The 14,871-nt window shown below is 40.6% G+C and overlaps 1 protein-coding gene across 1 annotated transcript in view; it reads right to left on the bottom strand.

Annotated features, from left to right (window-relative positions):
* Positions 1-14,871, bottom strand: part of IL13RA1 (interleukin 13 receptor subunit alpha 1) — a 109,902-nt gene that overhangs the window by 58,263 nt on the left and 36,768 nt on the right. Inside the window, exon 5 of the mRNA XM_012934045.2 lies at positions 5,528-5,715. Coding sequence (XP_012789499.1) covers positions 5,528-5,715 — 188 coding nt within the window. The remainder of the gene's footprint in view (positions 1-5,527; positions 5,716-14,871) is intronic.

Below are 14,871 nucleotides of genomic sequence, written 5' to 3'. Positions count from 1 at the left end.
AATGGAGAGAGAAAGAGAGAATGAAGAAAAGTGCCATAGAGCAGGTAGGTTGGAGGGGGGAGGGAGGGAAACTTGGGATACTGGTGGTGGGAAATGTATGCTGGCGAGGGGTTGGGTATTGCAACATTGTGTGACTGAAACTCAATCATGAATAATTTTGTAACTGTATCTCACAGTAATTCATTTACAAAATAAAAACTACAATTGAAAAGTTAGATGCAAAAAACAAGCATGACCCCTACGCATCACTGGGTATGGCCTCTTCTTAAAAAGAAAACATTAGCCCCGTTTTGGTCACATCTTACAAAAGTGAATGAACCTCAAAGACACTGTGATGAATGAAATAAGGCTGCCACCAAAGCACAAGTACTATATGATTCTACTCCTATGCGATATGCAACATAGTGAAAAATACTAGAAACAGAACTTAGAAAGGTGGTTCAAGGGCTTGTGAGAATGGAAGAGTGGCAATGGATTTTTCATGAAGCTTCATTTGTTTGTTTTTGCTTTGGAGCCACACCCTGCTGTGCTCAGGGCTTACTCCTGACTCTGCACTCAGGGATCTGTGCTGGCCGGGTTTGGGTGACTATCTGGGGTGCTGGGGATCAAATTCTCGATTGGCCATGTGCAAGACAAGAGCCCGACCCACTGTACTATCACTCCAGCCCCATCACAGAGCTTCAGTTTGATGAAACAGTTTTGTTACACAACACTACTCAATGGGCCACCAACTTAAAGATGAATATGGTCAAGTTAATGGTTTGTGAATATATTACTACAGTTTAAAGCTTAAATATGGGGGCGGGGTGCGGGCAGAGAGATAGAACGCAAGTAAGGTGCTTATCTTGCATACACCTAATCCAGGTCCAATCCCCAGTACGGCATGTGTTGCTCTGTGCCCAGCCAGGAGTGATTCCTGAGCACAGAGCCAAGAATTAACCTTGAGTACCACTGGCTGTGGTCTCAACCCCACCCCAAACTTATTTTTTAAAACTTGGAGCTCAGGGGGCTGGAGCGATAGCACAGCAGGTCGGGCGTTTGCCTTGCATGTGGCCAACCCGAGTTTGATTCCCAGCATCCCATATGGTCCCCTGAGCACCATCAGGAGTAATTCCTGAGTGCAGAGCCAGGAGTATACCCTGTGCATTGCTGGGTGTGACCCAAATAGCAAAAAAATAAATAACAAAACCTGGAGCTCATATTTTCCACAATCCAGGGCACCACCTGGCATGGCCCAAACACAAATAAAGCACAGATCTGGGAGTAGTTCCTGAGCACCATTTGGTATGGCCTAAAAACAAATGAATAAATTAATTAAATGAATGGCCAGAGAGATAGTATAGTGGGTATGATGTGCATCTTCCATATGACCAACCCAGGTTCTAAACCCTTCACCCCAAATGGTCCCTTAGACCCCATTAGGAGTGATCCCTGAGCAGAGAGCCAGAGTCCCAGGTTCAACTCCCAGCACTGCATGGTATCCTGAGTACTGCTGGATGTAGGCCCAAACAAAAAATAATAGTTATTTTAGATATAACTGGTTAATTAAGCAAAATCGTTAAAGCAGTCAAGTTAGTTTTTCATGAACATGCTATCTTTTTTTTTTAAATTTTATTGAATCACCATGAGATAGTTACAAGCTTTCATGTTTGGGTTGCAATCTCACAATGATCAAACACCCATCCCTCGACCAGTGCACATTCCCCACCACCAATATCCCGGGGATAACTCCCCTTTCCCACCCTCCCCCTGCCTCCATGGCAGACAATATTCCCCATACTCTCTCTCTCTACTTTTAGGCATTATAGCTTGCAACACAGACACTGAGAGGTCATCATGTTTGGTCCATTATCTACTTTTGGCCTGTATCTCCCATCCCAACTGGTTCCTCCAGCCATCATTTTCTTAGTGATCCCTTCTCTATTCCATCTGCCTTCTCCCCTCTGCTCATGAAGCAGTCTTCCAGCTATGGGGCAATCCCCTGGCCCTTATATCTACTGTCCTTGGGTATCAGCCTCATGTGATGCTACCCTACACTCCACAAATGAGTGCAGTCCCTCTATGTCTGTCCCTCTCTTTCTGACTCATTTTACTTAGCATGATACTCTCCATGTTTATCCATTTATAAGCAAATTTCATGACTTCATGTCTGCTAACAGCTGCATAGTATTCCATTGTGTAGATGTACCAAAGTTTCTTTAACCAGTCATCTGTTTTAGGGCACTCAGGTTGTTTCCATATTTTAGCTATTGTGAACAGTGAGCATGCTATCTTAAGGCTAACAGAAGAGAATAGGTATCATTGCAAAGCAAGCACATTAACCTCTGTTCTATCTCTCCACCCCAAATGTACCCATTACTAACAGTGAGGGTGATAAATAGCTCAAAGGACCAGGAACTTATTGGCATTTAGGAGAGCCAGGTTTGATCCCCAACAATGCATTGTCTTCCAAGAACCACTGGGAATGACCACTGCCCCCCCCCCAAACCCGCAAATCCATCGTTAAAAATAAACAGAATGAAATGGGTGATGAATAAACTTCTGCTAATAGAAGCCACGGAATGAGATAAATTATTTAATCAACATTCATGTGATAACACATCGATATCAAAGATACATCAGGTACTAGTGGGACAATACAAAAAAATCCAACACCATTAAAAATAGGGTGAAGAAATAAACAGAAACTATATCAAAGAAGAAATACAAATGGAACAATGGCACATGAAAATGCTCTGCATCACTATTCATCAGAGTGATGGATTTCAAAACAAGATAGCAACTTCTGCCACAGTGGCTTGCACATATCAAAAAGAATAAGGACAATCAGTGCTGCTGTGGATTCCCCACTGCATGTGGGAATGTCAACTGGTCCAGCCTTTTTTGGAAAATAGTATGGGCATCCCTAAAATATGTAAGAAATGATTTCCACTCGACCCTGCAGCTCCACTTCTTGGAACGTACTCCAAGAACCCAAAAACAAATTGGAGAAAGGACACTGGCACCCCTAAGTTCCTTGTAGCCTTTTCTACAATAGCCAAAATCTGGAAACAACCCAAATGTCCAAGAATAGATGACTGCATAAAGAAATTATGGTACATATATAACAATAGACTATTACTTAGTCATAAGAAAAGATAGTCATGAAATTGGCTGCTATATGGAGTGACCTAGAGAGCATTATGCTGAGTGAAGTTAGAAAAAGAGACTCCAGCCTACACAGAGTGATCTCTCTCATATGCAGGATATAAATAACATAATAGTGGAATAATGAATACCCTAAGGTAATGGAAACAAAGAACATGAAAACTGGTCTTCAGTAGGTAACATGCCACTTGAAAGGCCTGGGGCATAGGACAGAAAGGGGACAATGTCTATAGTGGAGGGGAGAGTTCAACCAGGAAAAAGAGGTGGTGCTAAAAGGTGGTAAAGTGTTAGGCATGAAACTCTATAAGCAACAGTTCTGTAAACCACAGTGCAAGAATGTGTTTTATAATGCCTCTCATAAAAGCAGGATAGGAGGTCTGGAATGATAGCACAGTGGGTAGGACATTTGCCTTGCATGCTGCCGACCCGGGTTTTATTCCCAGCATCCCATATAGTCCCCTGAGCACCGCCAGGAGTAATTCCTGAGTGCATGAGCCAGGAGTAAACCCTGTGCATCATTGGGTGTGACCCCCAAAAAGCCTAAAATATAAAAAAGAAAAAAAAGCAGGGTGGGAAACAAATGGGAAGGGCACTGGTGGAGGAAAGTAGGCACTGATGAAGGGATAGATATTAAAACAGCATAAGCCTGAAACCCAATCACATATAACTTTGCAATCTCACAGTGAGTTAATAAGACAAGTAAAATTTTAAAACAATTTCTGCTCATTTTTGTCAGGTTATGATTATTTCCCTATAAATCTTCGGAATCTGGGCTCCCTTTCTGAGGTTTTACAACAAAGAAATAAGCCTAGTGCTACACTCGTCTGAGTTAGAGATTCACAACATACTTATATACAGCATTTGAACTTTAATAGAATCCTTCCAGGCAGCTAGAGAGATAGTACAGGATGTATGGCTTTTGCCTTGCATGTGATTGGCCCTGCTTTGATACCTGGCAGCACAGTGACTCCCAAGCACTGCCAAAAGTGAGCCCTGAACAGAGACAGGATTAAGCACTGAGCACCCCTCGGTGTGAGCCCTAAAGCAAAAATATAAAGAGGATTCTGGGCCTTATTTTAGGAGCCAACAGCATGTTTTCTCAGTTCCTAGGGACGCCTCCAATAGTGCGAAAGGGCCCTGAGAGATACTTTAGAGATGCTGGGCCAATAATGCAGCCAGATGGTTCAGTGCTTGGCTCAGCAGTGTGGCAAAATCCAATGTGCTCAATCTACTGGTGCTAGGGCACAATGTACTCAAGGACTACCAGAACAATTAACCAGTGGTGTTAGGGAAGGTTATATGACGCTGGGGATGGAATTTGGGACCTTACACCTGCTAGACACACACTCCTTAGAGTTATCTCCCCAGCCCAAGCGAACCATTTTTTAAAAACCATGAGTTTATATTCCTGTGCTAGATGAAGAAACTAGCTAGACCTTCCAGAATATATTTTATTTCCAAATGCTTGTTCCAGTCGTGGTGGTGCTCAAGGAGTATTCCTGGCATGATGATTGCTAGACCATATGGTGCTTATGATCAAACTCAGGGCTACCACATGCAAAGCACGTGCTCCTATAAATACTTTCCCTACTTACCAAGTGGGGCTTGAGCGATAGCACAGCGGGTAGGGCTATTTATTGCACACAGCCTTGCACACGGCCGACCCGGGTTTGATTCCTCCATCCCTCTCAGAGAGCCCGGCAAGCTACCGAGAGTATCCTGCCCACACAGAAGAGCCTGGCAAGCTACCCGTGGCGTACCAGATATGCCAAAAACAGTAACAAGTCTCACAATGGAGACATTACTGGTGCCCGCTCGAACAAATTGATTTGCTGGAGGACAGTGCTACAGTGCTACTTACCAAGTAAGGGGACTGTGACTGTTGTCTTGAATAATAAGTATTGGTGCCACTCAAGAGTGTCTGAATAACAATCCTGATTATATCACCACCAGCATAAGCCTTTTCTAAGTGATCTATTATTTTAGAATCTATATTCTATCCTATCTATTCTGCAGGCTAATCCTCTCAACTATCAGAAGTAAAAGAAGATATACACATTCAGAGTCAGAGATCTCACACTCCAATCTTGATTATAGAACTAGCTTCTTGCTATGCTTGCTATAGTCTTAGCCTACTCACAAGTGAGCAAAGAAAAAGTATGTGGCACAAAGATAAAGTATGTGGAAAAAGTGCTCAATAAATATTAGTGTTCCAAAAGTTTCCTCTTTTAAAAGGGTCTATCAATGAGGTCCATGAAAAACAGTCATTTCCCCCTGAGGAAATCTTCACAGTCCAGTCATCATCCTTTATTATTCATATTGACTATTCAAAGAACAATTACATTCACACGTCACAGAAAACTTGACTTCTAGAACTTACCATGAGACGCTAAATGCACTATATGGAAGAACGGCCTAATTTTTTCCTCCTTATCCGTGACCATTATTTGGACATTATATTGTTCAAAACTGAAATCTTCCAGCATAGTCAGAGCAAAGGAACAACCAATGTGTTCACCTTCTTTAGAGAAGTTTTCACACTTCAGTATTTTTCCGAGGCTGCTGTGCCTATAAGAGACAATGAGACAACTGTTTGTACTATATAAAACAAATATTCAAGAAACAAGGGCAGAATTTATTTTTAATGACTGAAGATGTCCATATAAAGCAACAGTTGCAGGACCCAGTAGAATAGTGTAAGGTTTTAGAGCAGCTGTCATCAAGCTTTTCACATCTGTGGATTGGCACCTGTCTGCAGATGGGTCCACAGACATGCAGTTATAACAAAGGTACTACACCAGTGTTTTTTAACCTTCCTACATCTGTACACCAGCACCAGCTCATGAATCTGTGATTGAAAGTGACTTAAAACACCTGCCGTGGAAATATATGGTCATGGGCTTAAATTCCCAAAGTCCCACATGTATCATTGGTGATCCTGGAAGCTCTGCTCCCTTCAATCCCCAGGACCACAGGCAATTATTGGTCACACTACAGTTGGGTATATGTGAGCATCTCAGAAAGGGGTAGAACCCCTGGCAAATACCACAACTAAAAAGGTATGCAAATGGTACAGCCAAAAAGTGTGGCTGGTAGGCACATGTGTGAGCACCATAGTGATACCTGGCGAAAATTAACAACCATTAATGTAAGTGCCTCAACTGAGAATGCGACCCTGACAAGCACATGTGTAAGCACTGCAACTAAAGGAGCATACTCCTCAGTGAACACTGCAACCTGACGTGCCATTCCCCAGCAAGTGCCACAGCTAAAACTGTGCAAAGAGTGAATGTTCAATTCCTGTCACTGCAACAATATAAAAATCAATAATGATTAGGGGAAGGATTAGCAGGGACAGAAAAACTAAAACCAATGTAAAATAAGCAATATTTGCAATAAGGAAGCATAGCTTTCCTTAAAACACTATTTTTCATGTGGTCGCATTTCATACTCTAGGGAGAAAAGTATGTTTCCCTTTGAAGGGAAAGAGGAGAAAGAGACAGAATAAAAGAATGAAAATTAAATCCAACAAAAGAAAAAATATTAGTAACAAGAAAAGATGGCTTTCTTAAATGAACAGAAACTTTCCCAAGGAAGAGATATGGATGGCCAAAAGGCACATGAAAAAGTGCTCTACATCACTAATTATCAGGGAGATGCAGATCAAAACAACCATGAGGTACCACCTCACACCACAGAGACTGGCACATATCCAAAAGAATAAAAGCAACCGCTGTTGGAGAGGATGTGGGGAGAAAGGGACCCTTCTACACTGCTGGTGGGAATGCCGACTTGTTCAGCCCTTCTGGAAAACAATATGGACGCTTCTCAAACAATTAGAAATTGAGCTCCCATTTGACCCAGTAATATCACTACTGGGAATATACCCCGAAGAAGCAAAAAAGTATAGTCAAAATGACATCTGCACTTGAATGTTGATTGCAGCACTGTTTACAATAGCCAGAATCTGGAAAAAACCTGAGTGCCCTAGAACAGATGGCTGGTTGAAGAAACTTTTGTACATCTATACAATGGAATACTATGCAGCTGCTAGAAAAAAATGAGGTCATGAACTTTGCATATAATTGGATCAGCATGGAAAGTATCATGCTAAGTGAAAAGAGTCAGAAAGAGAGAGACAGACATAGAAAGATTGCACTCATCTGTGGAATATAAAATAACAGAGTAGGAGACTAATATCCAAGAATAGTAGAAATAAGTACCAGTAGGCTGGCTTCATGGCTTGGAAGCTTGTCTCACATGCTGGGGAAAAAGGCAGCTCAAATAGAGAAGGGAACACCAAGTAAAATGTGGTACGAGATCCTGCCTGGGAAGGGAGATCCGTGCTGAAAGTAGACTAGAGACTGAACATAATGGCCACTCAATACTTCTATTGCAAACCACAACACCCAATTGAAGAGAGAGAACAAAAGGAGCAGAGTGAGGTGGGGGGAGATTGGATATTGGGGGGGATACTGGGCTTATTGGTGGTGGAGAATGGGCACTGGTGGAGGGATGTGTTTGGGAACATTGTATGAGGGAAAAACAAGCTCGAAAATGTGTGAATCTGTATCTGTACCCTCATGGTGATTCACTAATTAAAGAATAAAATAATTTTTTTAAAAAAAGATAGCTTTCCTAAAACTCGTTTATTATGTGGCTCCATTTCATACTCTAGAAAGTAAAGAATGTTCCCCTTTGATGATCACTGGTATTTTCAATAGTTATGGAAATGAGAGAAATCCTGCCTCTTTTTCCTCTTTCCCAAAAGAGAACAGGTTATGAAGCCACAATGAGATCTCATGTTTAAGAGTGAAGCCAGTATGCCAGCATCCCATACATTGCACTGAGCCCACTAGGAGTAATTTCTAAGTGCAGAGTTAGTTAGGAGTAAGCCCTGAGCACTGCTGGTTCTGCCCCGTCCTCACAACCACACACACAAAATGCTTCATCTACTGATTCTGGCTTATCTAGCTTCCCCTTCCTTGTTTTCACGTTTCTCTCCTTTCTCCACCCATAGAGTTTTTACTTTTTTTTTTTTGCCTTTTGGGTCACACCCAGCGATGCTCAGGGGTTACTCCTGGCTTTGCACTCAGGAACTACTCCTGGCGGTGCTTGGGGGACCATATGGGATGCCGGGGATCGAACCCGGGTCGGCCGCATGCAAGGCAAACGCCCTACCCGCTGTGCTATCGCTCCGGCCCCCCATAGAGTTTTTAACACCCTGTCTTCAGCTGTCTCTGATGTTCTCCTATTTCTTACTCATTCACTCATTCACCTTCAGTTTATCACATCCATTCCTTGATTAGAATTTTCAGTCTTGGAATACCTAATCCTGACCTTTCACCAGATTTCTAACTGGCTCACTTGACAATATCACTCTTGTCTCAAATTCAGTGACCAAAACACATGTACCATATTCCTTGCCAAGATGGCTTACCTTCTAACTTACCCAATTCCATCAATTGGTGTTTATTTTTCCTAGACTCCTCAATCGATCATTTACACATTTCCCTATGCTCTTGACTCCTTTTCCTATATTCATCAGAAATTATTTTTTCTTCCTTTGCAAACCTAATTTGACTCATTCCCATGATATTCCTTCCCATGACCTTCATTCTGTTTCATGCCTTAATCACGTCTAGTTTGGTGGGCTTTCCATATTAAAACTCATTGACCTTCAGTATGAATGCCTTTCAAATAGAAACAGATGATTGTTCCAAAGCATGACTTTCTCTATATCTTACTCCACTATGTGACTTTAAATGCCTGCTAGAACCAGTACTGCTGGTATCAGAGTTCTCATTTCATAAATCTTTACATATATCACAATGTCCATAAGCACCTAGAGAAGTATCACCAGACAGAATTGGTTCATTACACATTGTTTTCTAGGCTGTAATAACTGGCAAAGGACAGAGGAGTCATTGCTTACATCAAGAGAGATAAAAGTTGTGTAAAAGTTTTGTAGAAAAGGAAGATTATGGTTTTTTGTAATAGCACAGTGAGTAGAGTGTTTGCCTTGCATGTGGCTGACCCAGGTTCTATTCCTCCGTCCCTCTCAGAGAGCCTGGCAAACTACCGAGAGTAACCCACCCATATGGCAAAGCCTGGCAAGCTACCCGTGGCATATTCGATATGCTAAAAATAGTAACAACAAGCCTCACAATGGAGTTGTTACTGGTGCCTGCTTGAGCAAATCAATGAGCAACAGGATGATAATGATACACAATTGGGTGTTTGACATACAATGTTCTATCATCAGTACCACCACCAGTGTCAACTTCCCTCCACCAGTATTCCCAGGTTCTCTCTCCTACCTGCTCGCCCCAGTCCTGGCTGCCATCTCGACAGGCACTTTATAAATTTTGTCTACAGCTGTGTAGTATTCCACTGTGGATATATACCACATCTTTATGATCCACTGATCTTTTATTGGACATCTAGGTTGATTGCTTATATTAGCTATTGCACTGAGTATTGCAATGAATAATGGTGTGCATACATCCTTTTAAATGGATGTTTTACTGTCCTGGGGGTAGATACCCAAAAGTGGAACTGCTGAGTTGTAAAGTAGCTCAATTTAAAATCTACAGAGAACTCTCCATACTCTTTTCCATAAGGATTGAATCAAATAACATTCCCACCAGCAATGGATGAGAGCTCCTTTGTCACCACATCCCAGCCAACACAGATTGTTCCCACTATTTTCGGTATGTTCATTCTCATTGGCATGTGATGATATTTCATGGTCATGTTGAGTTGGATTTCCCTAATAATAATTTATGGTGAGCATTTTTATGGGCCTGTTGTCCCTCTGTTTTTCTTACACATAGAATTCCCTGTTCATTTTTTCTTTCCATTTTTGTGAGTTTGGGAAATTTTTTGTTGTAGATCTTTATGAGTATTTTATAGATCCAGAATATCAATGAATACAGCAAACTGGCTGGCTAAAAAGTCATACATAAAAATTGGTCACGTTTTTATATACAAATAATGAATCAGAGGAGAAAGCTATCATAGAATCTACACATTTAAAATTGTGTCAAAAAATATCAAGTACCTAGGAATCTACAAAACAGGCAGAAGATCTATACTATGAAAACTTCAAAACACTAAAAAAGAAATAGAAGACTTTAGAAAATAGAAAAATATTCCATGCTCTTGGATTAGAAGAATCATTATTGTCAAGGTAGCCATCTTACATAAACTACTATATAAATTCGATGCAATACTTCTCCAAATTAGACGACATTCTTCAAGGACTTAGAACAGCCCATAATAAAGTTTGTATGGTATCATGAAAGATCCCAAATAGCCAAAACCATACTGAAAAATAAGAAAATGGTGGGGATATAATTATACAAATTGAAACTACACTATAAAGCCATAGTGATCAAAACAGCATGACATTGGAATAAGACCAACTCTCAGACAAGTGGGTCAGAATAGAATATCCAAGAACAAATCCCCACATATATGTTCAGCTGATTTTTGACAAAGGTGCTGAAAGCATGAAATGAAGTAAAGACAGCTTCTTCAACAAATAGTGTTGGAAAAACTGGATAACCATGTGAAATAAAAACTTGATCCATATCTCACATCTTATACAAAAATCAATTCAAAGTGAATCAAAGACAGAATATATAACATATATCTAGGAAAATGCAGGCAGAACACTTCAGGTTTCTGGACCTCAAAGGTGCCCTTAAATGATACAGTGTTATTGGCAAAGGGAACAGAATCAAAAATAAACAAATGGACTACAAATTAAAGAGTAGAGTTTCTTTTTTATTGAATCACTGTGAGATACAGTTACAAAGCTTTCATAATTGAGTTTCAGTCATAAAATGATCGAACACCCATCTTTCTGCCAATGTACCTTTTCCACCACCAATGTCCCCAGTATCCCTCCCCCCATCCTACCCCTCCCCGTGCCTCTATGACAGCCTATTTCCCTCTTACTCTCTCTCTCTCTACTTTTGGGCATTATGATTTGCAATACAGATACTGAGAGGCCATCATGTTTGGTCCTTCATCTACTTTCAGCACACATATTCCATACCAAACGATCCCTCCAACCATCATTCACTTAGTGATCCCTTCTCTATCCCAGCTGCCTTTCCCCCCAGCACATAAGGCAGGCTTCCAACCGTGGAGCAATCTTCCTGGACCTTGTCTTTACTGTGCTTGGGTGTTAGTCTCATAGTATGTTATTTTATATTCCACAAATGAGTGCAGTCATTTTATGTCTGTCCCTCTCTTTATGACTCAGAAATTAAAGTTTCTTTATGGCAAAAGAAACATGGGCCAAAACTAAAAAAATTAGCTAACTGAATGGAATAAAATATTTGCAGTCAACACATCAAATAAAGGAAGATCATGTTTTTTCTTAATTAAATCACATGAGATACACAGTTACAAAGCTTTTCATAATTGTGTTTCAGTCATAACTATGTATATTTCCCACCAACAATGTCTCCAGTCCCCCCCCCAGTGAGTCAGCCTCTATGGCAGGCACTTTTCTTCTCTCACTCTCTTTTCTCTTTCTATCTCTCTCTGTGCCTATCTTTCTTTATTTCTCTCCCTTTCTCTCTTTCTATTTGGGAATTATGGTTTGTAATACTGTACTGAATGGTTATCATTTTGTTCCCTTTACCTACATTCAGCACTCAGTTACAGAGTGCTGATTTCCAACTATCATTGTCACAATGGTCTCTTCTCTAGCCTAACTGCCCTCCCCCTCCACCACCACTTGTGATAAGCTTCAACCATGAACGAGTCTTCCTGGCCCTTGTTTCTACTGTCTTTGAGTATTAGCTTCATACTATGTTTTCTTATATCCCACAAGTGAGTGCAATCATTCTGTTTTTTCCTCTTGTGTTCATTCTGAAATAATCCCACTTTCCCACATGATCTTCATTTAAAACATGATCTTCATGTTTTAAAGGAACAAATTAAAAACTTGTAAACTCTTAACCTCAGGATTGTCTATAGTCATTTATTGTTGGGGGGCCAGTGTTTTCAGTGACCTAGGGCTATAGAAATATGTAGTGGTGCTATCATATAGTCTCAAGGAAGGAACTCAGAGCCTCATTCATGCAAAGTATGTGCTCTACCATTTGAGCAACCTCCTAACCCTTTCCACAGTTCTTTAAAAGAATGGATTCCTTAGAACAGCCACTACAGAATATGACCTAGATTTTCTAGATTTGTCTTAGGTGTGGGAATCACTATTTTGATAGCAATGCTAAGGAGAATACTGCTGCAAATCAGGTCTTCTAAAATTTAGATCTAATCCCATACATTAGTCAACTAATGCTTTGACAAAGGAGCAAAGGCAAAAATAGAGCAAAGATAGTCTTTTAACAATGATACAGGAAAAACTGGGCATCCACATGGAAAATAAAGCTAGTCACATAACTCATATTCTTTATAAAATGAAATTCAAAGTGGATAATGGACCTAGGAAAAAATGCAAAACTATAAACTCCTAGAGATAACATAGGAGAAAACCTAGATCAACTTGTATCTGGCAATTACTTCTAAAATATAACACCAAGAACACGAAGTATAAAATAAACAACAGGTTTCAAGTTAATACGGAAGGCAAAATTTTTGCCTTGCACATGGCCAACAAAAGTTCAATCTTCAGCACCATAAACTGTTCCCTGAGCATGACAGGAATAATCCTCAATTGAGCACAGAGCCAGGACTAGTCCCATGAACAACGACAGATACGGCTCTAAAGCCCCCAAAATAATTTAATAATTTATAATTCATTACAATTTATAATTTCAGTACCTTACAAGACCTCTAAAAATTTGACTCCTGTAACCACATGCCCCTAATATCATTCTGGATGCTCTGCTGCCTGTGATCCCTGACACCACAAGTGATTTTCATGCAAACCACAAGCAGGTGTGTTTGAGTACTGCAACTAAAAGGGTGTAATTCCTCACCCTGGGACAAGACTTGCAACAAAATAGATGTGTGAGCACCATAGCAGTTAAGTATGAACTGCTTGTGAGCACATATGTGAATACATCAGTGACCTTAGTGTGCACTACCACCAAAATGTGTATGCTTCAATTAAGAAATTGACAAACACATATGCAATCACAACAAATAAAGAAAGTAAACACTCAACAAGCACCTCAGTTGATAATGTAAACACCACAAACTAATATGTGGATCCTTGGCAAGCACCCCATCTAAATATGCATGCAAGTCAGCTAAGATGTTCACTGTATCACTGTCATCCCGTTGCTCATCGATTTGCTCAAGTGGGCACCAGTAACGCCTCCATTGTGAGACTTGTTACTGTTTTGGGCATATCGAATATGTCACAGGGAGCTTGGCAGGCTCTGCCATGTGGGCAAGATACTCTCGGTAGCTTGCCAAGCTCCCCGAGAGGGACGGAGGAATCAAACCTGGGTCAGCCACATGCAAGGCAAACACCCTCCCTGCTGCACTATCACTCCAGCCCGTGAAAAATGTTAAGAGAATAAAACAACAAGCCACATAATAGTAAAAAAGTTTTCCAGAATACATATCTCACAAAGGTATGCTGGTCTAATATACATGGAACTCTTAAAACTCAACAATAAGAAAACAAATGACCCAACTAAAAAGTAAGCAATGAATGAGCTTAACAGACAACTTAGCAAAAAAGATGCACAAATAGAAAATAAGCAATATGAAATGATACTCTGCATCATAAGTCATGAAGAAATGTAAAAGAAAACAACAACGAGGGACTACAGCACAGCTATTAGTATCACTAAAATCCAGTACAGACATCACCAAAAGCCTACAAGGATGTGGAGCAACAGGAACTTCACTCACTGCTGACAGGAAACAAAATGGTATGACAACTTTTGAGGGTTGAGGGCACTACGCAGCAGTGCTCAGGACTTATTCCTGACTCAGCGGTCAGGCATCACTTCTGGTGTTGCTCAGGGCAACAAATGAGTTGCTGGGGATCGAACCCGGGTCAGCCATGTGCAAAGTAAACACCCTACTGGCCCTAATATCTCTCCAGTCTCGGTACAGTAACTCTGAAAAGAGAAATTTACTTGATCCAGCAATCATGACCCTTGATGTTTACCTAAAGGACATGTGTTTACATTATCACAGAAAAATCTGCTCATAAATATTTAGAGTAGCTTCATTCAGAATTGCCAAAACTTGAAAGTAACCAAAATGTCCTTCAGTATGTGATTTAATAAACTGTGAATCTCCATACAGAAAGTTATTCCGAGCTAAAAAGAAATCAAATCTCAAGCCATGAAAAGATACAGAGAAACTTTAAATGTATATGAATGAAGAAGCGCATCTGAAAAGCCCATGTGATTCCAAATGAATGCCATTCTGGAAAAGGCAAAACTATGGAGACAGTACAACAATCAGTGGATGCTGGGTTTCTGAAGGAGAGGACTAGGCAAAGAACAGAAGGTTTCACAACAGTAAAACTACCATAATATAGAATGAGGATGGGTATGTGTCATTAGGAATTTGTCCAAACCCATAATACAACACCAAGAGTGAGTTTATAGTAAACAGTGGATTTGAGGTGATAATGATGTGTCAGTGCAGCGTCGCCAACTGTACCAATTGTACCCAAGTGATATGGGATGGTAGTAATGGGGAGATTTCATATTGTGTGGACAGTGGAGACATGGGATAGTCTAATCTTTCTTTCAATCTTGTCGTGAGCCTAAA

This window comes from Sorex araneus, chromosome X, assembly GCF_027595985.1.
Source record: "Sorex araneus isolate mSorAra2 chromosome X, mSorAra2.pri, whole genome shotgun sequence".
NCBI classification, from domain to species: Eukaryota; Metazoa; Chordata; class Mammalia; order Eulipotyphla; family Soricidae; genus Sorex; species Sorex araneus.
The sequence above is the reverse complement of the archived record's forward strand: the minus strand, read 5'-3'. Positions and strand labels throughout refer to the sequence as shown.